Source organism: Anthonomus grandis, chromosome 2 (genome assembly GCF_022605725.1).
Source record: "Anthonomus grandis grandis chromosome 2, icAntGran1.3, whole genome shotgun sequence".
NCBI classification, from domain to species: Eukaryota; Metazoa; Arthropoda; class Insecta; order Coleoptera; family Curculionidae; genus Anthonomus; species Anthonomus grandis.
The window spans coordinates 38,215,661-38,242,974 of record NC_065547.1 but is presented as its reverse complement, the minus strand read 5'-3'; the positions used below and the strand labels follow the sequence as shown (position 1 = coordinate 38,242,974).

The window sequence follows — 27,314 nt, the reverse complement described above, 5'->3', positions numbered from 1 at the left end:
ATTTAGGAGTCGAGTTTTTGAACGTATAAGACTGTTACAGATTCTTCACACATCTCGTGAGAGTTTGCAAGAAGGGTAGTATGCAGTCACACATTTTTGGTATTATTGCTCAATGAAAGGAAAAGGGAAAAGCGTTTGAGTACTAGTGGTTGCGACTTAACCTTACAAAGTATGGTAAGTAGGATATGACATTGTAATGTGTGTCATTACTACACAGAAATGAAAGTTCGCGACGTTCATATTTCGGAACTGGTCTTCTTTGTATGTGGCCTTAGGTCTTACGTAAATGTTAGTAAGCGTATATCTTTGATTTTCCATAAACGATCTTGTGTATGGTAAATATCAATAAATTATTTTACAATAGTCGTAGGCTGTTAGATCTTTTCTTACTTTAAATATCGATATATTGTACGTATACCAAATCTTCTGTGAATTTGGAGCAGGTGTGCAGTAGAACTACGCCAGTCAAGTTATGCTCAGGGGTTCCACCATATATGTGTGTTACCAAACTTTTATTATTTATTGCTACTCCATTCATTAGTTAAACATGAACTAGCGCTGAAAATACCTTGAATAAATTTTAAATATTTTTTTAAATAATTTATTTTGATCATCCATATTTTCAATTATCTATAACAAATATTAAAAGACTTATTTTAAGGGATTTAGAACTCACCCCAGACTCCACTATTATTTCACAGATAGAGCAAGCCATGTTAACCATATTATTCTTCCACATCTCCCAGGCATTTAATAAGTATGCATTATGGACTAATACTGAACTACTATATAGGACAGATTTTTAAAAAAAGTAAAGGACGCTTACATGCTTTGCTTCGTCAAATCTCTTAAAAGTCAACTAGTAAACACCACTTTAGAGAAAAATAAACGATTTTTTTGAAATAATTTAAAAGTAAAATTATCAATAATTTTGTAAACAAACTACTAAAGATTTACTTCATTTGTTTGTAAAATTTGCTAAAAATTAATCGAAATAGAATTTATTATTAAACTTGTTTATTATTATTATTTTTCATATTTATTAATACATATTTTTCGATTTATTACATGTATTTTATAAGGTGATGAATTTCTTAACTAAAATGTTATCTAATAATTATTTCGGGTGCTTAAGACTACCCTGAGAAAGAGTTCAATTCAATATGGGGCCACTAAAAAAAATCTTGCCTATGCCACTGGCATAGTATGCAAAATCAAGAATGTAAAACTGTATCTATACTAAAACTGTGTTTATAGTATTCTGATCTGGTAGAAGCAGCTGCAGCCAAACACGTGTGTGTTGGAAATTTCGTTCTGAGCACATCTGCGTTAGAGTAATTTATGATGCAACCATGTCAATGTATGCAAAACGTCATAAGAATGGAATTGTAAATTCGTACGTTTGTTCACATAAAGTATTTTGGGTGTAAGCCAAAATATTTTCCAAACTATATTACGAAGAAACCAACTATTTTGTTATAGACTAGAATCTAAGAATAACAAAGAATATAAGGTATTATTTTAGTTTTTTTACCCTAATTCTATACTAATTATCAATAATATTGGCAAAACCGTAAAATCGTCAAAACATTTCATTTAAAACATCAACTTCTCTAGAAAAAATACTTTGTATGAAACAATATATTTATTTTTGTCGTACATTTTACTCAAAAACATCTGTTGGTATATCTTCCCCTTTAGCAGCCCTTACAAACAAATTGGTTTGCACCTTCGGGTCGCTAACAAACATCCAAAAATTCTCAGCAGTTTCCATTTTATGAGAGTCCCTGTAAGTGTGACAGCTTACGATGCACTCTGTCCCAAAAAAGCTCGGGATCCATTGGTTAAGCTCCACTGCTAAATTCTGTCCGGAAGCCGTATGCTGGATTATGACTCTTTTGTCTGGAGTGAATGCGGACCCTTGGGTTTCCACCCTCATTTTCGGATCCCAATGGAGAACTTTAAATCTACAATAAAAATCTGGGACCCTAGACAAGCGTAAACTCAAGTGGTTACCGAATGTATCTATGGTGGAATTTTCGCACTGAATGAAGAGCGGCCCCGCATCACTCTCCGAGATTTTAATCATTAGATCTTCACCGTAAACCACTGGTTTAGCGCTCTTATGTTCATTGCACCCCACTATGGTAAAAGTGTTTCTTATAAACGGATCTTTAAGCGGTGTAGCCGTTATCATACAACCATGCTTAAAATGCTGACAAGTATCGATTTCCTTTTCGGTAATTAATCCGGACAAGTACAACGCCTTCGAGTCGCTCATTTTTAAATTCCCAGTCAAATCCGACGTTTTAATTTGATAATTTAACCCGTATTGCACGTACGTGGTTTCGATAGCCAGCGTGGCCGGTTTCAATATGTTTCTCATCATTTTTTTGGTTTTCTGGATCAGCATCTGGCAGTGATCCCGTTTGTAAGCCGTCATAGCGTTTTTATTCTCCTGGATAGCCAGGTCTTCGTTCCAAAGGCCCATGCGACATGGTAGCGAGTATATTATGCGGTTTTCGTAGGTTTTGGCCCGATCATCGTCTGGTTGGTCGCTGTAGATCATTTTTGTTAAAGGGGATAGTATAGCAACAATACAATAATTAGTATAAAGGTTCAGTATATAATATTATTTTTGGAAAAAATGTAAATGTCAAGAAATGTATGCAGGTTAGATTAGGATAGCAATGGGTTCAGACATAATTTTTTTTAGTACAAATTTTGCGGGAAAACGAAATTTCCGTCGACCTTAAAGATTCTTACGAAAACCACTTCACCAGACTCCATGAACCATCAAGTCTGTATACTCTGTAGAAGATTACTGTTAAGTACAGGCTTTCCTAGACAAGGGTGGAGAATGATACACATTTGCATTCTTTCGTTGATGACCGCTTAAATAGCTGTATATACCTTCTTAAAGTTCCTATCCATTAACTTAAATGGTCCGTCCTGATACGAAATTCGACAATCCAAAGTTCTTGGAGCTTCACTTCCCATCTCTGTGAAAGTGAACCTATGAAATAAGAAAAGTCATGGAAAGACTTATTTTAAGGGATCTAGAACCCACCACAGACTCCAGTATTATTTCACAGATAGAGCAAGCCATGTTTACCATATTATTCTTCCACATCACCCAGGCATTTAATAAGTATGCATCATGGACTAATACTGAAACATTATAACTTGCCAACTAAGTGGACCAGGTAAGATAGTGCACTCGTTCTTACAGAAGCTTCCGCGTACCAACTCATCGGCTTGAAGAGTCGCAAGCCACTTCAATGAGAGAGGCTGAAGTGGAAAAATTTATCTCTTCCTTTGGTCAAATACTTCTAGTACCGGGGCATCCACCTTGACTAACACATAACTTCGATACTACATACATACCAATAATTGACGAAGGCAAATGCGCAAGTGTATCTTCACACATACATTAGAGACTTGGCTCTGGACGTTGAGAATTGGCTTTGAATTTTGTGGAACCTTTGCACGAGGACTACGCTCAGGGCTTGTATTCCAATCCTCCCTTTTGCCTGTGCTTCCTGGGCAGACATGCACAACAACTTTACAACTTTCGTATATCACAGAAGCACCCTGGTTCGTGAAAAACGCTACCTCCTAAATGAATCAATAGGGATGGATTCAGATCTCATTAAATAGTTTCTCAGCTTTATCACTTAATGCCCACCAGACCAGGCATGTAGTTATGTTAGCAACAACTGATTCATTAAGATTAAATAAAATTTCTGGATGTCTTAAAACAAGCAGTTATTGCTCTTGCTTATAAGAGTGGAAATAACAGCAGTCCTAATATTCGGCCAACAGCTCTTCTCCTTATTATATCTAGAATTGTTGAAGGTAAGGATGATATCTTTTTTGAATATTAGTTTTTTTTTAACGCTTTAATTATATTAAAAATTTTTTGAAATTAAAAAAAAAAGTTAGTTTTGGTGGGTGTTGCTCTGAAGAAGGTTCAAGGCTTAAAGCCTTGTCCTGAGACCACTATTATTTATCCTTTATGTTTAGAGCTTCCTCTGCTATTCATGGAAGAAAAGGTTACTCTGTAGATGATACCACCGTCATTCAGTTAAGAAATGTTGCAATGATAATCCACTGTGTATCAACACTTCAGAAGTAAGTCTGTTAAGTTTTAAATGCTGCATGAATTCCATCACCACCATTAAAGAGCTTGGTCCTAACAAAACAGTTTTTACTAACAGTTTATTGCAGACCTAAGTTTCAGGAAGCTATGCCCCTAGAGTGATTTTTAAATACGACCATTTTTGTTCATGTAAAGACTTTTACATGGCAAAAATGGTCTTGTGGAGTTGTGTCATTATGGAATTTGTGCACTTTAACCTTAGAACATTGAAAGGCTAGAATAAGCATTGCCATGGTTCTATGGGCAGTTTGTTTGCCTGCAGCATCTCTGATACAATGGCAAAATGCCTATGTAGAAATGGAAAAAACATACACTGGTGGCCAAAAGTAGATTGACAACTACTTATTTTTCAAATTTGTTTATATCGCGGTTTAGGAAATGATAAATTAGGTGGGACAGTACCTGATTAAAAAACAACGGAGCCTATTTGTAATGTTTAAACTATTTATTCGTAATATCCAATTTTATAGAAAAAAAATTAAAAAACTAAACAATTTTCAGGTGGCCAAAATTAAATTGACAAATTCAAAGCTTACTAAAATAAAAATAAGTATAGAAAATTTAAAGGATTTTTTTTATTCAATAATGCGTTGCATAGCCTCTATTTCTTCTCACTTCCACCGACCTTTTGGGCATTGACCTAATTAAATTGTCAATATAGGACGTGTCAATGGATATCCAGCATGCCTTCAAAGCTTCAAAAAGTTCTTGTTTATTTTTGAAATTTTTACATCGGATGTGACGATCAATGTAATCCCAAATGTTCTCGATCGGATTTAGGTCCGGTGACTGGGACGGCCATTTGATAACATTAATTTTTTCTTGGGTCAACCATTGCTTCTCGACCTTGGATGCGTGTTTCGGATCGTTATCATGTTGAACGTAGTGGTTGAGTGGCATAACTTCATCAGCGTAAGGTACCATAACATCCTACAGTATGTCTTTATAATATAAACCATCCCATAGCTTGAAAAACACCCCCACACCATCACGGAACTACCTCCATGCTTGACTGTGGACACCGTATATTTGGGATCATACCTTTGGTTCACAGGACGCCTAACATATCTTTTGCCATCCGAATTAATCAAATTTAACTTTGATTCATCACTAAAAATAACCTTTTTCCATTCGGAGACTATCCAGTGACTATGTTCTCGAACAAAGCTCAATCACGCCCGTACGTTTTTTAAACTTAGCAGTGGTTTCTTTGCAGGGCGTCTTGTTTTTAAATCACTATATTGAAGTCTCCTTCTAATGGTATGACAACTAACTGAACCCACACCTTCTTCTTCCAAATGCAGCTTGATTTCTTTTGAAGTTGCGAATGGGTCAAGTTTTGCTTTTTTCAAAATTAATTTGTCAACACGACTAGTGGTCTTCTTTGGTCGGTCAGTTTTTTTTAGAGGAACAACACTTTCACGGAGATTAGAATTTTTTATTATTTGACTTACTGTTGCCCTAAAAAGTGAAAATTTTCGAGCAATATCCGCCTGTTTAACCCCTTTCCGGTAATCGTCGATTATTCGCATCTTAATATCGATCGATAAAGTTATACCACGTGGCACTGTAAATATTTTTCAAAACTAATAGTAAGGAAAGTCAAATCAACAGAAACCAACGCATAAAACTCAGAGACTGAATAAATATGTTGTTTGTCAATCCAATTTTGGCCACCTAGCAGTCAAACAAAATTATTGGAATTTGATAAAAAAAATATTGAGAAAAAGTGCAACAATAAAAATCTATGGAATTTGTTTCTTCAAACTATGTTGTTTACATTCCTGAACACTAATAAGCTCAACCGGTTTTTCCTTTGCTTCAGATAAAATATATCCATAAAAATGGAATTTGTCAATCTACTTTTGGCCACCAGTGTACTTTATAATATGATAAGAATTTTTCACTTACAAGCGCAAAACAATATTATTCCTCTTCAATAAAATATGAAGCATTTTTTTTGAATGTGATAAGATAATAAATAAATTAGAGAAAAAGACAACAACATCGCAACGCCGCTCGATCCACTTGATTCCATCGACACAGAGACAACCACTTTGGTTGTCTTTATCAGTGCCCCCGTAAAAAAAGATTTACATAATAAATATTTATTGTTAATAGATTATGCTTTATATTTCCATTCGATATGATGTTATGACAATATCGGTATTTACTTGTAAAAAGATCGCCTTTCCCATGGTGCGGAACAAACGGCACAAATTTTAATTATCGTAACAATTCACAAAAACGTTGAAATGACTCAATCTTTTTCCTTTTGCAACCAAAAACTAAAGAAAAAACACAGAACTTCACAAATGCCGAATATAAACACAAAGCCGTTTGTCAATTTTTTAGAAGCGGTTTTAAGAATAAGAATGTTAATAATTTTTTTTGCTTTGAAATGTTATTTTTGCGCTTAGAATAACACATACCTATTTCTACTTTTTATTTTTAATCCAAAAACTAACATCAATAAGTTAAATTAACATGATATGTGTTCATATATAGCTGGAAATTCCCTCTTTTTAAAATGCGTGTAAACTTGACAATGACAATCGATTAATATGTTTGTAAGTAACAAAACACCCCCCTTGGTCCTGTGCACATGTTGAACTCAAACAAAGTGGTTGTTTACTAATTCTAGCCTTTTAATGTTCTCAAGACTTTAACCTTGTATTTGTATTACAACAAAACTAAACTGAAGGCCTTTGAAAAATAAAGAGTAATAAATCTGGTCCGTAATCAATCACTTTTCTCTTCGAATAAGAAAACGTCCGTTTTATTAGACAAGCATATTATACTCTAGACGACTATTGACGTCCTGTCCTGATTACCTTTTGTGGTTGTTACATTGTGCTTACCGGTTTTAGAGATTCAGATTAAGGCAATGTCAATAAGTCCGTCAGGATAATAGAACGTTAATTGAATTAATAGTAAAATTAGATATTTACGATTAAATTCATACAATAACAGCTCCAGGGATGAAAAGTAAATAATATATAACAATAATTAAGTTAAAACTATAAATATTTTATTAAAATCATCTGTGCTTGTATATACAATTGTACATAATAAAATCTCTATATTTTACAGCTCAAAAAACAAAATCTACATTATAAGTTGTATAATTATGTATAAAATCCTCTGTTGTCGTCACATTTATCCCAGAATTCCTAAATTTTATTTTCAAACGCAAAAGAAAAATTTCGAATACATTTTCCGCATTAAAAAATTTTGTTTATTGTCACGATATAATCTGTCTGGGATAAGCGAGTTAAAAAAACAAATATTGTCCACTTCCTTTAAACAAAACAGAAAGCAACTATAGTAACGATCACAAACACAGCTAATTTATCATTCCTGTGCTATAATATAAAATATCTAGAAAACGCTAATAAGATTAAAAGTAGATCTCTTCACAGCCTACCGCATTTGTCAAAAATTTCATATTTTTCACACAATTTTGGAAGATAATATTAACGTCGCCAACAAAAATTAAACGGCTGTTTTCGTATACATAGTGCTATAAACGTTTTCTACGGCGTGTCTTTGGTTGGAAACAAAAAAATCGATACCCTGTGTGCATTCACTAGCAAATTAAGAAATGAACAAGACTTGTACCATAATATAAAGTCAATGCCTAAGATTTGCGTCCTTCAATGTCCGATTTGGAAGTTACAGCTTTAGGACAAAATTAAACTTTTAAAAAAAGTATGAATAGTATAGTTTCTACTCCTGAATACAATTAAATGCATGATAAAAATGTCAGAAATAGAAGGTTTATTTAGTCCTGAACCTGAAACTTCTAACATGATAATATAAACTATTTTAAAAAACCAACATTTAAAAAAAGTTTACTATAGCTTATGGATCTATTAGTGGAAAATCTATAGATAGTAGTGTAAAGGCACCATTATTTTATAACAGCTGCTCTGGATTATAAGTATTTGTCAAAAACTTCTAGTTTTTGTTGATTGCAGATGTATTTTAACAGAAATTAAGGAAAAGAGATGTTATAGCTGATTTAAAAACAAATTAGGTTAGGATAGGTTCTTAAATGTTATTTAATTGGACTCAAAATCCAAAATAAGTTAAAAAAAATAATTCATGGTTTTTGTACACCAAACTGGGATGAAAGAATGAATTTGTTGATTGATGGATTTGGATTTACGTACTGATTAATAAAATACTTTTAATGGCGCAAACAAAAACTAAATTAGCGTTTTCTTACAGTATCTTAATACCTTTCTTGGGTCATTTTTCTAAAAATCATTTTATGGAAAAAATGAGCTAAGATACAAAAATGGCTTAAAATACACATGAGATTTGGATAGACTATTAGAATTACATATAAAGTATATGGAGAATGGTAATATTTATACTTGACAAACCCATTTATTAATAAACTGTATAAAACCTGGAATTGGACTGAGAGGACTTTTTTCTCAGAAAAAACTGAACATAAATCGACAATTTCATTTAAAATGGGTGAGCCTGAGAGCCTAAATGAGCGGTGCCTGATCTGGATGAAAGTACCAAGAAATACTTTTCCAATACTTTTTTATACTTTCATCAAAATAACAAAATTTGGCATTCTTCATATACTTTTTATAATGTTCACCTTAAATAATCCATTATCTTTACCAAATGAAAGAGTTACAAACAGAGTTACATCTCAGAAACCGTAAGTGATTTTTAGGTGAAATGGAGGGGTTTGATGACTTTCCTAAAGCACTTTTAGAGTTAAGTTTAATTATTAATATTTTCGAATAACATTACGGAAATATAATTGGTTCAAGAGAGAATTTTTAAATTGCAACGTTTAGAGCCAAAATATTAATTGTCAATTGAAAGAGATATTTTTTTGAAAGTATTCCTTGAACAACAGATAATAAATTATTTATTAACTCAAATTAACATGCAAATTTAAGAGATCTGACAAAATTTACTAACTTGCTTGAAAATGAATATTAAAGGTCGATACAAAGGAATTTACAATAATAACATGAATACAGTGTGTTCTGCGATTCACCTGTTATAGGTGAATTTCTTTAGACAATTTGAAGCAAAACCATTTTTATTTTATTTTGATATGTCTTTGTCCTTCTATTTTAATTATAGCATATGTTCAAAAACAATAATAGGTGCAACTATCCATTGGTGCTGACTATAATATTCTGAAAACATGATTTAATTTAAACAATTAATTTGAGTAACATAATTTTAGTTTTCAAAACTATTTAATTAGTCGAATTATATTAATTCTACTTGATCTGCTAAGTCAACAGTATAATTCGTCTTAACCGGCTTCAATTTGGCTTAATCGATGGAAAGAGCGACACGGAATTCATGTCGCACGTGTAAGTGGAGAAAAACTGTCTGCTGATACTTCAAGTGCAACAGAATTCAAGACTAAGTTTGGTGAAATGGTTAATACAGAGGAATTATCTCCAGAACAAGTTTATAGTATGGACGAGACCTGGCTAAACATTAAAATGTTACCAGAAAAAACTTCTAGGCAGTCATGAACAGTCTGCCTCTGGCTTTAAAAAGAACAAAAAACGTATTACAGTGGCCGTTTGTTCGAATGCAGCGGGAACTCATAAAATTCCTCTTTTCGTTATTGGCAAGTCTGCTAAACCACGGGCATTCAAAAACTTGAATCCATCGTCCCTTCCGGTCTATTATAAGTCACAAAAATCAGCGTGGATGAATTCAGACCTGTTTAAAAAGTGGTTTAATTTAGAGTTTGTCCCAAGAGTTGAAAAACATTTAAAAAGTGTTAACTTGCCTATCAAAGCAGTTCTAGTGTTAGATAATGCTCCAACCCATCCTCATGACTGCGATGTAGATGACATAAAATTAGTTTATCTTCCTCCTAATGTGACAAGCTTAGTGCAACCAATGGACCAAGGAGTGATCGAAAGCTTAAAAAGACGATACAGGCGTAAACTTGTTTCTGAAATTCTGCAACACTCGGAGAGTGAAGACAAAGGTCTTTTAGAAGTCATCAAAAAGATCAATATCAAGGACGTTATCTATATGTTAGCTACAGCATTTCAAGAAATGCCCTCTTCAACGTTTATTAAATCTTGGAGAAAACTTTGACCAGATGTTGAGAATCTAGTTGCGATCTCGAATATTGCAGGGACTGAAGAAGAAGAAAACAAATCCACTCTACAAGACCTTCAAAAGTTAACGGGTAACGAATCATTGCAACCAGAAGATGTGGAAAATTGGATGATAAGTTGTGACGATCACCTTGAAAATGAATTTTTGAATGATTTAGATTTAGCAACCAAAGAACCAGAGGAATATGATGAGAGTAGTGACATTGAAGAGGAAAAAACGATATCTCATGAAGCAGCCAAAAGTGTAATGGAACTTGCGTTAAAATACATTGAGCAGCAACATGAGTCAACAGCATTAGACGTTTTGGTGATTAGAAAATGGAGGGATATTGCATTCAGAAATTCACTGAAGGTTAAAAAACAGAAGAAAATCACAGAGTTTTTCAAAAAATAATTACATATTAAACTTACATACATAACTATATAAAGAATATTTCTCCATTATTTTATATTTATTATGTTCATATATATGTGTAATACTCTCTTCAATACATGTACATAACATAGATAATGAACATAATATAATATGTATTATGTACATATATATAAGTACACTTCGGATTAACCAGCCAAAACGGCAACCGGCCAGGTATGCAGTCCCGAGGTGACCGGTTAAGAGGAATTCTACTGTAATCACAAATTTCTTGCTTAAAACACTCTGTGTGTACACTGTTGTGGGACACCAGAAAATTTATTTTCAATATTTTTTGAGAAAAATTAAAAGAACCAAAATGTGGAATTTCGAAAAAAGTATCCCATCAAAATTTGCTCACAAGTGCTTCAGGAAAATTGCAATTTTCAGTTATTTCCCAAAAGCATTTCGGTTTTATAATGTTTTTTTGATCCTGATCTCTTATGGTTTCAGAGAGTTAAAGAAGCTGAAATTTTGGAACATACTTCATTGGTTTTTACAAAAATAGACAATAACACTGACTTAAATTCTTAAAACCTAATAAAACACAAATTGTCTTATTGCTTCTTCCAAATTATTTAACCTTAAAAAGCCGGCATACAAATAAAATGGCTTATACCCAAAGAAAAACTACCTGCAAAACAGCACAGTGATATGTCTGTATGTTACTGAAACTGGAATTTAAAAAGTATGCTATATACATATCACATTTTATAAAAACTTCAAAATGAACTAATCCGACCTGACTAGAGAAATACGAATTTTGCAGGCAATTTTAGAATATCCAAAAATACACTTTTTTTTTATAAATTAAAGTCTCACAATACTACTAGGCACTTTTTCAATTATGAAAGGGATAGGGAGCGTATTTACCGTTTTAAACTTGAGCTGTTTAAATCCGCTTATAAATTAAATAAATTAAAATACATGCCACAACAGGTGATGTTCAAAAAAAATATAATTGAGCATGTTTCGTTTTTTTTTTTACTTAAAACTTAATAAAACCCTTATGAACAACTTAATATACAAAACAAACAAAATATACAAAAATCGAACTTTTTACAGAGAGGTAAATACACAAAATATAAAGGCAACTTTACAAGAAGAGCTATTGCTTATACCTTAATATCGATAAAAAAATGCGCCTCCAAAGGACTAGCAAAAACTTACGTGCTACTACAACTCGTTTCCGCTCCCGTTATTTGTGATTGCTTTTCCTCACTAGTACACGTATCCGTTTCTTTAACAGAGATTTTATCACTAGTTTCGCTTTTCGACATGTCACTATCACTTTTTTTCTGTGCTTCGTTATTAGTCGTTTCATCCTTTAAACTGTTTTGATGCAGGCTTGATGCGTCCTTATCCGGTGTTTCATTAGTTTCTTTTGATTCTGGTGGTGGAGGAGCTGGAGGGCTTTCTTCTGGTGGATCCGGGGTAGCTTTTGATTTCGTCTCTTCTTGCTTTGTCGATGGAGGATCTGGTTTAGGATCTTCTGTAAGCGGCTTTGACGCTGGAACGGTTGTCGAGGGCTCTAAAGATAAGAGGTATTTATTTATTAACGTTCAAAACAGACATTGGTTCATAAATAAGTTTTATATTAAAATGAAAAATTAAAGACATAAAGATTAGAGTAAGAATCTTACAGTTATCAGTTCGTATACCCGAAATAGTTGTTGCACTCGCAATTAAGATACCTTGTTAAAAGGGTAATTCAAAGGACCTGAAGGAAAAGAAAAGATTAAAAGGAAGATGCTAAAAGATCAAATGTCGTATCATGAATTTTAGATCACCTGCATGATGCAGGCGGAAAAATGTGGCAAAAACTAGTGTTATTTATTTTGCTCGATGGCCTCAAATAACGTCAGACAAAAATAAAAAACATTTTTTTAATTTTCGTTTTTTTTTCGGATATGTCCAAAAATATTCGTATTTTCAACAAAAATCAAACTGTAATTAAATAAGCATCAACTTTGCCTCAATTTAACCATTCCAAATTTTGCGGTTTTCGAATGGTCACCCTGGAATTTGGGACATTGTATAGAACTATTCTCTTTTTCTCAACTATGCAGCGGCGTTTATTAAGGAGAAAGTGTAGGAGGTTTAGGAACTTAAATAAAACTGATTTCGTTCCAGAAGAAATGACGATGTTTCGACCTTTATTAAGCATCGTTAGGGTTATTTTTGTTTAAAAAACCAGTTTCTATCCAATAACAAAATAAGAAGACATTATGAAGCCAGTCATTGTATTCATGTCAACAAACACAAAATAAAAACGCCACTACAATTCATAGGATAAATTTTTGCTTAGAATTATAACTGGGATGATTGTCTGGGAATAATTTCTCTTTAAATTTTAATTTCAATATGTATCGAAAAACAGGAGAGCTTTCAATGAATATGATTCCGTCACTTGTTCATTCACTATCTCACTACGCTCATTTAGGCGCTTTATTAAGAGATTAATGGAATGACCTTGTTATGGTTACTTTAAATATCAAGACTACCCTTTATTGTTAATTAAATTAATTTTTTTAATTGAATCTCAACTGTGCTGCTCATCACACAACGTAACCAATCCTATATGACAAAGTTGAAAACAATATATCTTATCTGAAGAATCAAAACAAGAAATATCGCCGAAAATAATTTCTATAATAGGAAAGGGAACAAAATAATGTTACAACTCGCAACCTCCTTCTTGTCATATCTTAGCTGAAAGCTACTGAAAAATGCTATTCAACCTACAAAGCTGTCTTCTACGTCGTAGCTTTTTTCTTTATTAAATAAAACCTTTAAATTAAAAAAGTTTAAAAGCATTCCTATTACCATCGTGGCATTGATCTTGAAATTTGTTATGTTAAAAATGTTATGCATGGACTATTATTCGTACCTGAAAAAATTAACAAAATATGTATTTCTGCTCAGGCATCAAAGGAGATAGTGTAGGCTGTAGGGGATAAGTCTTAAAGATAAGTGGTGTTTAAACATTCGGTTTTGAGAGGTATCTTTCTATTTGTATGAGAAATAGCATTTATCTGTAACAATGGTATACAACAGAGCTAAAAGTATGGAAATTATTTTTATTTAAGAAGAGCTTAAGCATTTAACTAGGGGCATCCGGAGAGAAACGTAAATCATTTGTACATATGCCAACTAGTGGCAAAATTTCAAGGAACAGGTACTGTCGCAAATAAAAAAGGGAAGGACAAGAATACTGGACGAGACTATCCAAATTGAAGTTAGTTTCCAATAAAACGTACTGCCTGTAATAAAACGCCTGACTGGAGGAGTTCTTTTTATGACTGATGTGTTTGGAATTGTATGCAGTTTATCAGCTATGGAGAATTGGCCAGTAAATCAATGGGTGTTCACCGTGATTTCCTGGAGCTTCCTAGAAGATTAATTAACCGAAATCGAGACCTTACCTGGCCAGCACGTTCCTCTGACTTAACGGCTCTAGATTGTTATTTATGGGCGTACTTAAAATATAAAGTGTATATAATCAAGTCCCGCACCCTGGATAAGCTAAAGAACAACATAACTGAGGAGATAAGAAGAATTGCTAGAAGACTTTGGTGCAGTTATGAACCACTTCCGAGAAAATAATGAAAAATATATAGTTTAATGGTGGACATTTAAAATCTGTAATTTTTAAAAATTAATAAACTTTTGAAAACTGCATGCAATAAGCATTATTTTTTAAATTTTTACTTCTTCTTACCACAACCCAGTAGTGTAGCGAAAATCGTCACATGCGATAAAGGCACGTAAATAAACAAGTATTTAGATAAGGACTACAATGTTAGAGCTGATATTGAGAGATGCAATTATTGGTCCGTTATTTATAGAAGGAATTAAATGGCGAGACGTACATACGTTGATAAGATCAACCTCTGATAGTCCAATCAGAAACACGCACACGAAAATTTATCTTTATAAGAAAAATAAGATTTTCTCATTATGTAGTTCTACTTAGGCAGTAATTAGAAAATAATTATCCTAATCAATGAATTGGAAGTCAAGATCCTATTGAATGGTCTGCTAGATTCCTGGACCTATCGCCTCTTAAAGTATGATTACTTAAAAATGTTGTGTTTACAATATTGTAACGAAATTCAGGAACGCACTCATATGAGTGAGGTATAGACTTACTCCAGGAATACTCTTTTATGTGAGGATCACATCTTTATTGAAAACGTGAAAAACTCCAACCTGACTCGCGTCGACTATCGTTAATTGTTACCAAGGTAAAAATTGACTAAACGATTAAAACTGAATATGTAATGAAACGCGATCCCTTTTAAAGCCCATAGAATAATTTAGAAATATTTAGAATTTTGTACATTGTTTATGTCAATGGAGACCAATAATTTCAAGAGAATACTAACAGTCAAAGCTAACAAGTATACACATTCTAGAAAATATAAAATACAGGGATTTACAAGAACATAACCTAGATTGGAATGAGCTACTTAAAAACTAGATACTATAGACGAAAATATTAAACTAAACGTAAGCAGAACCCTAAATAAATTTAACTTATCAACTTGAACTACAAAATACGAGCAAAACAGTCCAAAAACTATGAGAATAATTAACGTATTTACATTTTCAAAATAATATAATGGCTCACCCAGAAGTACCTTTAAATTATAAAAAAAAAAACAGTCAGCTTATCCGTATAAATAGTGTTCAAAGGGCAAATGACAAAATTAACAAATCATATTTTAAAGAATAAACAGCTCCAAAAACAAGCCTTAATACTGAGGAAAGCAAAATAAGGCAGTTCTTGGACTTATTACACTGGTTTAAACATATTCTAGACTGCTAGTACTTCACAGAGAAATAAGAAAAATGTGTGGAAACTATAACCAGATCTAAAAAAGTACAAAATAAAGGACAAAGCACGCAAAATATATGGATGAAAAATAACCGAACCAGGATGCAGGATTGTTGCTCTATTTTTGAGATTTGGTATTTTTCTATTTGGTGTAACAATTTTTAAACAAATTAAGTGTAACTAGGGTAATGTTAATTATAAGAAGGCGATAGAATATGTCATTTGATTCCAATGGTACCATTCGAAAACCAATTCATAGTGTAAATATTTGATTATTATGAGTTAAATAAGAAGTTTAGTGTAGAGAAGTTTAAGTCTTTAAAAATAGACTTTATTATTATTGACCTGGAAATAACGGAAATTATTTTAAACATTTCTTAAATTAATAATGAAAATACGATTTTAGTTTAGTTCGGAAATGGTTTATTAAAGAAAAATTACTACATCGAAGTTTGCAAACATTGAAAAGCATTTCTTAGAGCTTTCAGATAAGGTATCTAAAGTAGAAAATTCATTTAGAGAAGTCATTTAACATTATAAACTTGAGTAAGCTGGGGGTGAAGGAGCAGATGAAAACAAGTTAGCTAATACATTATTTCGAATTCCCCCTTCTTTATTATAGAGTTAGAGAGTAGAGAAGTATTATATTTTAACTGTTCTTCAATGTCTCTGTAACACTGATGCTTGGAATTCATGGTATTTGATTAAATAAACGTTAGAAGAAACAAAATAAACTTTGAAACTTATATGTCAATTGTACCTTGCGCTGTATTACAGATTAAGTGTGAAATTTAAGTACTTAAAGATATACCGTTGATCTTTTGACCACAATAAAACCCTAATGATTGTATCATAAAAAGACCCAAAATTATGATGTTTGTGGTCAGAGCCACATTAGAAATTTAATATTTACCTGTAGTAAAATATTACGTATGTAGGTACGATTAATGGCATAAAATGTGAATATATCTATATATAGATACCTGAGTTTAGTCATAGATAGTGAGCCATTCTGTACCTAGTAACACCTTTAGAAGAAGGCATTTAAGTTCCGATGCTAAAGAAATAATAAAATATGTTTACCAATCTTTTTCTCCAATCAAGAGATTTTAACTTCAGAGAGGCTGCAGCCGAGACGTGTGCTTTGACAAAAACACCTTTGCATACAGTTAAGGATAATAGCAATAATAGAGAATAGGGAAATCCACAATTTCCAGGAGAAAGCGAAGCGACTCTGGCTCCTTGAAATGTGCGTATTAGAATAATTTAGACATATTAAGAAAAAAAAATTTATCAGATGAATGCAGAATAATCAATATCTACTATGGTTACCCAAAGAATAAGACTAATTAAAGACGAAACGAATATTTCTTGTAGCATAAAAAACATTTTGCTTAAAATGAGTATTAGGTATAAGACGATTAATAAACGCCAAACAATAGTGGAGTCCCAATAATTACAGGAATGGCGTGATAAATATTTAACGGCTATAAGACATATAGGGATGAAAATCGATCAATAATTTACCTTAACGAAAATTGGTTCGACACTCATCCTGCACAAAAAGGATGAAGTGAGTCGTCAAAAAATGTAGCACCAACGCACCCTCAAATAAAGGGAAGAGGATACCAATAATACATACAAGCTAAAAGATTGGCTTTGTTCCAAACTGTCAACTATTTTCAGCTAAAAATATAGCGGATTCTTCCCTGGATTACCACACACTGACTTACAACTTTTTGAAAATTGGTTTGAATATCGGTTTCTTAAAAATATTCTACAAAATAGTGTTATTGCTATGGATAATGCTAGCTACCATAGTCGTCAAGTACCTTGTTCTAATAGTACTGAAGCAGAAATTCAAAATTGGAAGACAATAACACATATTTTGAAGAGACGTACAAAAAAGGAGTTTATTTATTTTAAAAGTTATTAGTACTTTTAGAAGTACTAGGTAAAATAAAGAGTATGTGTGTGATAAATTCGCAATGGAAAATGCATCACTCCTGAAATTAGAGAATTAGCATTTTATTTGTGGAGAAAAGACTTTCCCTACTAACTTTTCAATATTATATTGACTCCACTTCAGAATGGACTTTTTCCTTAATACTGTGTTTTTAATCCCATTGAATTTATATGGCATCAAGTAAAATCGAATATTCGAAGAAATAATACTTCTCCAACATTAAATGCATCTGTAGTGCAATTAATAAAAAGTTTAGTAAATAATATTACAACCAATAGTTGGAAATACTCCATGCAATATGTTTTAAAGGTAGAAAATTCTTACGCGTCTATAAATACCAATGTTTACCCCTTAATATTAATTTTAGACAATAATACTCACAGTGAAACAGAATTAAATTTAGAGTAAGGTAGAATAAGTTATTAAACAATCTTTGAATTTATAAGAAATAGTTGTATTTTGTATTCTATATTGTGCTCTATTTTATACTATTTTATTATTAATTTTATTTACTCTTACATACTTTTATAAATAAATATTATTTAACTATCTCGTTTCACTAGTTTTGCCTTACCTTAGAGAAGAAAATAAGTAATATTATCAAAATAATAATATATAAGTGTGTGTATTTTTTTGTACTTATTAACCTTTTCTAAAAAAACACTATTCTTTATTTAATTGTTAATACCATTTCAACTTTTAAACATAACTTGGAAAATGCACACCTGAATATAACAGCACTTGCAGTTTTATCATTTTTAGAGGTTTCATGAAGAGAGAGAGAAAAAATTCCTGGAGGTATCAGGGATTTACTCGAAAACTACCTGTATATAAATATAGATTTATCCTATTTGTGACTAAGTAATATATAATTTATTTTAGATTCATTCTTTAAAAAGTAAATAAACTCAATAGTGATGCTTTTATTCATAGAAAAACCCAGCCTGAGAAATTTCTAGGTCAACCCTGAATACAACCATCATCAAAAAAATTTCATATTTATATCAAAACATACCTTTTACTTTATCATCTTTAACTGGTGGACTTCCTAACCTTTCTTCGACTTCTTTACGCGTAGGCTCCTCCCTCGTCGTCACCCCTATCTTCTCTTCAATTTTCTGTTTGCCCCGGTCTACAATCTCTAAGGCTTTATTCTTGCTGATTTTTTCTAACGCGCTTAATTTCCCATCTGCCGTCACAGGTTTCTTATCTACCACGTGATTTAATGGCGATCCATTTTTTACGACTTCCTTGGGCCTGTTCGCGTTAATTTCCTTTGCTTTACTGCTGATTTTCTCTAGGGCCGATTCGAGACTCTTATTTTGGGATTCTTTCGGTTTTTTGTTTGCTGGCGAGGGTGTTGACCGTGACGTAAGAGTGACATTTGAGCTCGTTCTTGGTGAGGATTGTCCGGTGGCTTTTGCAGAGGTAGGCTGTTTTGGTGATACCTAAAAATGTATTGAATGTAACGATTTGGAAAGGAAATCATTTAACTAAATAATAGTGAAAAGGTCTTTAAGTAATTGAAGAGTTTTTCTTCAAAAAACAGCTTTGGTCAATGGTTGTCTTATTTTTGCAGAATTGACAAACCTTCATCCTTCTTTAATTTTATATATAGGCCTTTTTTGTGAATATGATATTTTTGTAAAAAAATGCTTCAATTGAGTCTACTTATGCATAACTCGCCTAAGCGCCAAATTTCTGATATTGACAGTTTTCGAAGATTCATATGTTTTGACGCTTAACATAGACATAAAGGTTAACTTAGCCGCTGTTTGACAACTCCCCAAAAAGTGTTTTCGAAATATAGGTGACACGTTTACCACTAACCTAACGATAGCAAGAAATTCCTTTTCATTGTTTTCTTTGTAGTTATTACTCCTTACATTTTCTAACCTCATTTTTATTGGATATTAAACAAACTATAGATATTTTATTAATATTTGGTCTACAATATTATATCTAATTTAGTTAGGTAGCCTTATTTAAAAATTAGAAAATACGTAGAGTTACAATATGATTGAGGATTTTGTAGCTATAGAATCAGATCACAATTATTGTGTATGATGTTTTATTTTGCTGGATCATCATAGGAATTATTTGCTAGGATATCCATTAGAAGTATTTGGTTATATTTATCATTAAATCTTTTTACTGTTTCAGACAAAAAGAGACTAAATAAACTTGGATGATTAATTATTTATTATTTGACAATAATGTGAACAACATTAATGCGCATGCGTATCGCTATGTTTATGGCTATGCCTATCGTCCGTAAGATAGCGGACGGTGTCAGTAGGGAAATACGATAAATGACACTTCAAATGTCATACATGTCAGTTAGTGGTTACCGGTGATACTTTTTAATGGTTTCGAAAACTGCCTGTTATTGCGCCATAACAAATAAACCTATCTGCCTATAAAAACCTATAAAATATCTGCCTACGAAAAGATTATCGAACATTACAACTTTATATTTTAAGAGATATTTTGAGTTAAACTAAGCGCGAAACGATTTATAACACTAGTTCTTACACTAGTATTTCTCATAACACGACCGAATACCACGGAATTATTTTGCAAAACTCCATTAAACATTATGATATTGGCGGTTTAGTAAAGCAAACAATTTACACGACCTAGGAGACCGTGAAAGATACAAATTCAGTTAAATTATGGCAAAGTTTTCTAACTGATTTGATCTATTTTTTAGTTTAAGAGAACTTTGAACGTAATGCAACTAATAATAAATAAGATTAAAAAGCTTATTTTAAATGAATAAAACTAAACACATTAAAGCAAGACATGTAACCTGCCTGTTTCCATTTTTACTTTTCTTCATTTTATCTCAAAACATTATTTTTGTAACCATTTGACTGCCATAAAATAGTAAATAAGCATGGTTTCTTCAATGAATGTTATAATTGTATGTATTTTAAATTGTTCTGTAATATTTTGAGCAAACTTTTAGCTTTAGGTATAGGACATACGTATACAGGTACATCAATCAATAGGTATTTTAAACCTCTTAATAAAAAAATATTAAATACAGGATGTTGCATTAAAAAATACTTGAATATTGTGAATTCAAATTTAACAAAAACGTCCAATGATTTGAAATATCCTGTATACATTGAAATAATTACAATACAATAGACTGAGTGGTTATAGATCATTAGGGGGCAGTCTTTAATAAATAATAATTTAATAAATAAATAATAATAACTAACAGCCCGACAAGATACTGTTTAATTTCTGCCTTTTGTAGTATTTAAATTTAAAATTTGAATTTCGCGCCTTTAGATATAACGTTATATGTGTTGACAGTTATTACGGTTTGATAGGTTGGCATAAGTGATTGACAAGTAGAGATTATGGCGTGACTCGATTATGGCGAGACGTATTAATTTATGTATTTCAAATTATGAATTTATAACTTATGAGTTGTATTGTGTATTCGTTTAACCGAATAAAAGACCATTCTACGCTTTTTAATACAAAATCCCAACATAGAGTTGTTAAAACACTTAAAATATAATCAACTAAAAAAATATCGTCAACCCTAAATACTCAAAATGCTGACATCGTGACTTCTATTTACTAAAAAAACTTTCTAAATACAGTCTAAAGTGACTACATACCCCAGGACTGTGAGGTTGTTGTCCGATAGTTGTAGGAGGATTCAAACCTATATTTAGGCCGAAAGCGTGAGACATTGGTGGTGCTACTAGTCCCGCAGCAGCTGCTGCCGCCATCCTTTGAGTATACCATAAACTAAAACAGTTTTTTTAATCGCAAATTGTTAAGTCATAGATGATACCAGAGAAACTTATTGAAATCAGTGATAAAACTATGAAAAGCTTTGCTTCTAGTTTAGTTGTGTATGCAACAAACTTTACATTTCAAATTTTGCAGCGACTTTATTATATACAAATTTCAGATTAATGTTCTAAAATATTTTCATGAACAATGTGATTGAAATTTTTAATGTATTAGGTTTAAACGGTTGAAAGCTATATGAATAAGAAACAGATCAACTTGTTCTGGGATACTGGAAAAATCGTCTTTTAATTTGGCTATTGGAAGACCATTATATTATATAGAGGGTGTCCCATTATAGCTCCTTATACAGTGATACAAAAAAAAAATTATACAAAGTTACTTTACTGTCTAAGGTGCATAACATAAAAATATTTTTGGATATACAGGGTGATTCATAAATGCGATGATACACAACTTTTTTAATTTAAATGGAACACCCTATATTTTATTGCATTTTTGGATTGCTTTAAAAATGCTGCATACCTTTTATCAAGCATCGTCTATACCAAAACTCATCCGTTTGTGAGATATTTAATATTTTATAAAAAAATCGACGTTTGCACGTCTCCACAAAAACAAAAATAATTCACTTATTTGGGATCCTACAAGCCAAATCTTTTGTAGGTTGTTAGTGCATACTTACACTTACTTTATGGTCCTATAAGAATTTGATAATATTTTACAGGGTGTTCGCAATACTCTATCCAAAACCAAAAAATGTAAACAACCATATCTTATTTTTTTCAAATGGAATGACCCATATTTTTTTATCTTAAAATGTTCACAATGTGATAAGCTTTCTTTTTTGTTAAGCATGTCCTATATATATATGTTAGTAGCCATATTAATTTTCACCAATATATTTCAAGCATATAGTTCACATAAGAAACCTACTGGTTTTCTGAAAATTATCTGTTAATAATAAGAAATAAAATAACAATTTTCCCAGTATCCCAAAACAAATTATCTATTGGTTTTCTTATTTGGGTAGGTGTCAACCAAAAATCTTTAAGAAAATGCAGAGATCGAAAACATGGTATATAAAAATGTGTAGGACGTTTATCTCCTGAAAGTTTTGCTATAATAAGCTAATTGCATATACTAAAGGTGAAGCTTGTTGATGTCAGTAAACAGTAGCAAAAGTAGGCGGACACTTATCTAAATGACAGCGTAAACATCCAGAGTTCTATGATAATTACCTGTGACAAGCAGCCATAAACCGCGGATCGTAGCTAGGAAACCCTCCAGCGCCCGGATAAAGAAACGAATTCGGATTTAACGTCGGACTGGCCAGATTTGGTACGAACGGGTTCGAAGGGGTGAATGTTAAGTTCGTTTTGTCTCTTTGTTGCTTTGGCGAGAGAGTGTTGATCGTCAATGGGGAATTTGCGGGTGTCGTTGTTATTATGGCTAAAAAAATTATCTTTAAATGACCTGAAATTTACTAAAATTTGGATTATTACCAGGAGAACTACTCCCGGTTGTAGAGGTTTTAACTTTAGGAGAATGCGGACTTTTAGGCGACTTTCGGTCATTCTTAGGAGAGTTTTGCTGCAATTTCAATGGGTTAAATATCGACACGGAACTGGTGTTGATTTTAAGATCCCCCGTAGAATTTAACCTAAAATACAGACATTTTATCAAACAAAAAACACCAAAAAATATCGTTTTCACCTTAACTCCTGGCTACTCGGCACCAAACTGACACTAACATTACTAAGATTAGAAGTTTCCGGGGCCTTTTCACTAATCGGCTTTAAGGTTTTCGGGTCGATTTTCACTATTGAATGTTTTTTAATTTCGCATTTTTCTAGCTTCGGCGTTTGGGCCTGTGGATCCTGCTTTTTGTCTTTTTCCGGGCTCGGCTGCACTTGATACATCGGCTTTACCCCGGAAGCGGGATTACCTAAATTAAATAAGAACAATTGGTTTCGCTTATTAGGGATCTAAGAAACGCATGAAACATTTTTCACGCGCATATACATGAACTTTTACAATTTTACCGAAATAACAGTGTTACGGAGAACATATTTAATTTCGAAAATGTCGAAGTGTCTCTAGGAAGTTCAATTTTACTAATTTTTAGTAATCCCAAGGCCTTTGGAGAAGACAATTTAAATATTTCTCTTATTCAGCTTTGTTGTCCCATTATTGTAAAATACCTAACTAGATAATGAGTGCATAACACAAAAATACTTCCCTAAAATTTGGAAAGAGGCATTTATTACGCATTTACCTAAAATCTCAAACCTCCTGAATTCTGCCACTTTTCCAAAGTACTAGAACGAATTCTGGAACATCAAATGCGTCACTTTTTAGAGAGTAATTTAATTTTGCCTTCTAAGCAATCTGGTTCTAGGGCGGGTTACAGTTGTGCTTCAGCTATGACTGACGTAGTTGATGACATTATTGCTGAACGTGATAAGGGTAAAGTCACGGCCTTGATATTACTAGACTATAGTAAGGCCTCTGATTGTGTCGATCATCATATTCTTTTGATTGAATTGATTGACATCAATTTTGCATTATGTGGGGTTCAATCTTTTAAAATCATTCAAGTGACAGATTTCAGAGAGTCAAAATTGATAGTGAAATGTCAGAGGCTCTTGAAGTGACAAGCGGCGTTCACAAGGCAGTATTCTGGGCTCTCTTTTATTTACAATATACACGTGCCGATTTTACTTAGTACTGCGACATTTTAAGTACCATTTATACGCGGATGATAAACTCTACTTTTAATTTTTAGCCCATGAATTAAAAAATGCCGAAAAAAAATTAACAAAGATCTAAAAGCAGTGTCTCTGTCAATCCAATGTGATTAAAATTAAAATAAATGATGACCAAATACAGATCGGTAATAAATGTAAAAGTTTGGGATTAATGGTAGATTCTACCCTTCGATTGAAAAACCATGTATCTGGAATCCTTAGAAAGGCTTACATGGCACTAAAGTCTATTTATATTCACAGGCAATATCTGGATATTAACATTAAAAAACTCGTTTATGATTCGCTAGTTTTATCTCAATGTAGTTATTGTGATGTTGTCTATGGTTGGTGCTTGGACTATGAGGATAAGAGAAGAATACAAAAACTACAAAATTCAGGTATTCGACTTATTTTTGGTATTTACAGACGAAATCATGTATCACATAAGCTGAGTGAACTAAAGTGGCTAAATATGTCTAATAGCAGATTGATGAATAAAAATTGATAAAAGACTTTCTTTTAAGAAGACATCTTCCTTATTAACCATTCATTCCAGTTTCTAAATGGACATCTTCAATAAAATTACGTCAAAGGGTATAAATCACATCAACATTTAAACAAAAAAGGTACTCAAGTTAATTTCGCAACAACTAAAAACTTACCTAAATACCTCGGCATATTCCGCCCCTTAAAAAATTTCGCGGGTCTCACGCTCTTTAAGTCTCCTCCGAAACGCGCCTGCGCGCCTCCCATTCCCGCCGCGTGAGCCTGCGCAGCTGCCAACTGCTGTTGGGCCTTCACCGTCTGATTCACCCGAGCGATCTGCGAGTTGATTTGCGAGTTCCAACTCTTGGGCGGGTCCCTTAAGGTCTTGTAGCCCATCGGAGTACCCGTTTTCGCTTTAACGGGGGGCGCCGGTGAGACACTCGAAGAGGCCGTTAACGGTGCGGCACTAGTGGAAGCTGGTGTGGTTACTGTGGAGGTGGTGGTGGGACGAGAGGAAGCCAGGTTAGACGGAAGTGGCTCCGAGCTGCTGCTGGTCTCCGATGGTTTTGGAGTGTCTTCTTTTGCGGTCGTTTTGAGTTGAAGGGAGTTGAGGTTTTGATGGTGCGGCAGTTGCGAGGGGGTGATAATCGGGGTGTAATGAGCGTGCGGTTTGGGAGTAACGTTTCCCACGCTAACTTCTAGTTTTTCGTTTGAGAGTTCCCCGTTTTTTTGTGTGCTGTTTGTTGATGGTTTAGGCATGTAACATGGCACTGAGTTGGAAGTTTTAAAGGCTTTTGGGGAGCCGCCTCGCGAAAACTGATGCAAATACCCTAAGCTTTTGTTGATTATTATGGGCTTGCTATTGTCCATTACTACTGGTGGTTTTTGGGATAGCACCGCGTGACTTACGGTCAAGTTTTGACTAGAAACGGGCGTCTTTTCAGTTAGCTCAGCGATTTTTCGCTCCCCATTTTTATTCAGTTTGTTGACGGATTTTTTCAATGTGTTATTCAAATTCATTAAGCCAATAGAGTGGTTTAAGATGGTAGGTTTAGGTTGCTTTGTAGGGACCTCTTGGCTTGGTTCCTCGTTTTTTCTTTTCAGTATGGGAGTTGGCGGTGTGATTTTCTCTACTGGAGCCACCCTAGTATCATCAGATTTGGTACTACACATGCTCTTATTAATTGTACTAAAAACAGTAGTGGTACCACAGGAGCTCAAAGACACACAGCCTTCAAACCCAGACCTTTCAACGAGATTCCTTGGGATCACAGATAATTCACTATTTAAGTTTAAGTTTTCGCTCACTTCAATCAATTTGGGCATCTTAGTCGTTACTTTCGCTACTGTAGGAGCCTCAGTGGATGAGACCTCTATCAATTTGGGTATACTGGTTGATACTGTTGCTAATGTAGTTGTAATAGATGAGATTGTTATTGAGGTTGTGGTTGTAGGTGGAAGAGGTTGAGCTTTCTTAGCCTCAGAAGCCGACTTGGCGTTGTTAATCACTATTCGTATTCCTGAATTGAGCAATTTTGAATTTGCCACGGTTTTTGGAGGTTGAATTGGAGAAATTGTCACGGGAGGTTCCTCAGGTTGACTAATGACGACTTTAGTGGGAGCCACATCAGGTTTGTCATTTTTACTATCAACTTCCTCCAACTTGGGACAGGTTTCACCGGCTTTACTTTCATTTATCACAATTTCGCTCTGAAAATTCTCAGTGGATTCTAGTAAATCTAACATGCCAGAATCTTGGATTCCAGTTATCGACATTTCACCATTTTCACTTATTCTCAGTTGCACTTCTTTCCAATTGTTATTGTTGTTATTTAATTGAGGATTGCTTGTATTTTGACTATTTTCCGGAGGTTCCAGTTTGGGTTTTTTCGCCCGCTCGTATATTTTATAGGTTAAAGACAGAGGTTCGATCTGTAAAAAAAAACAAAATAAGGTAAACAAGCTGATTAAAATGAAAAAATATGAAATTTATTCACTTTTTCTTTTGAATCACACACACGGCATTAAAATGTCTATTAATAAACTCTCATAAACTTTAACCCTTCAAATTTTTTAAATTACAAATGATTGAATATAATTTTGTTTTAAGAAAGGTTAGACTTATTTAAGTGGACCATTTAAGCAAGTTTATATAGTCGGTACCAATTTAATTGCCAACTGTATACATTTTCAGCGTGGTAAACTCACCATATAAGTATAAATTTTCCGCCCCTCGATTCTGTTGCTAACGAATGGCGTACAGATCTATGTTTACCAAGTAAGATTTATTTATTGGAGTTTTGCCGGTTTTTGTCATTTAAGTAAATGTTGTCTTTTCTTAAGCATTCAAGTCTTGACGGTTTCGGGGATTGGGACTAACCTAAGCCACTCCAATCAGTGTCAAACCCAATTTAGCCAACACCCAAATCAATCTACAACCGAACTTAGAAAAAGGGTAATATTACCGAGGTAACATTACCGGTAATTTTGGTAATATTACGTAATATTACTGCAAGACCGGTAACATTGGTAATATTGTTTTTTTTTTCAATCTATAATTATACTCTCATTTATTCGCTATTCGCCCAGCTCTACTTGGCTTTACTGGCGCGAGGCGCAAGGACGAAAGACGATCATGCCGGATCTTTGATGGTGGAGCTTAATAGGAAACCAAATAATAAGATCTCTGCTTTATGATGACACTTCTGGAAGGAGATATGTTAACGTCATAATATCTGGAGCGCTGGAAGATTATTTCAATAATGTTAACTTGAAGAGACAGTAAAA

The 27,314-nt window shown here is 33.1% G+C and overlaps 3 protein-coding genes across 5 annotated transcripts in view; 1 reads left to right on the top strand and 2 right to left on the bottom strand.

The window, feature by feature from the left end:
- Positions 1-27,314, top strand: part of LOC126746361 (adenine phosphoribosyltransferase) — a 57,507-nt gene that overhangs the window by 18,672 nt on the left and 11,521 nt on the right. The gene's annotated exons all lie outside the window — the stretch shown is intronic.
- Positions 1,627-2,670, bottom strand: LOC126746472 (cilia- and flagella-associated protein 161). Its single transcript, XM_050454750.1, has one exon. The coding sequence runs from the start codon at positions 2,567-2,569 to the stop codon at positions 1,664-1,666; it is 906 nt and encodes a 301-aa protein (XP_050310707.1). The 5' UTR covers positions 2,570-2,670; the 3' UTR covers positions 1,627-1,663.
- LOC126746318 (polycomb group protein Psc-like) overlaps positions 7,172-27,314 on the bottom strand; it is a 38,110-nt gene continuing 17,967 nt past the window's right edge. The window contains exons 5-11 of the mRNA XM_050454506.1: positions 24,704-26,459; positions 23,008-23,239; positions 22,797-22,954; positions 22,533-22,743; positions 21,153-21,285; positions 18,527-18,959; positions 7,172-12,236 (exon numbers count right to left, since the gene is read on the bottom strand). Coding sequence (XP_050310463.1) covers positions 11,872-12,236; positions 18,527-18,959; positions 21,153-21,285; positions 22,533-22,743; positions 22,797-22,954; positions 23,008-23,239; positions 24,704-26,459 — 3,288 coding nt within the window. The 3' untranslated portion in view covers positions 7,172-11,871. The remainder of the gene's footprint in view (positions 12,237-18,526; positions 18,960-21,152; positions 21,286-22,532; positions 22,744-22,796; positions 22,955-23,007; positions 23,240-24,703; positions 26,460-27,314) is intronic.

What these genes read in the sequence shown, in the direction of transcription:
- LOC126746472 (XM_050454750.1), bottom strand. Translation starts at nt 2,569, where the DNA reads ATGATCTACAGCGACCAACCAGACGATGATCGGGCCAAAACCTACGAA.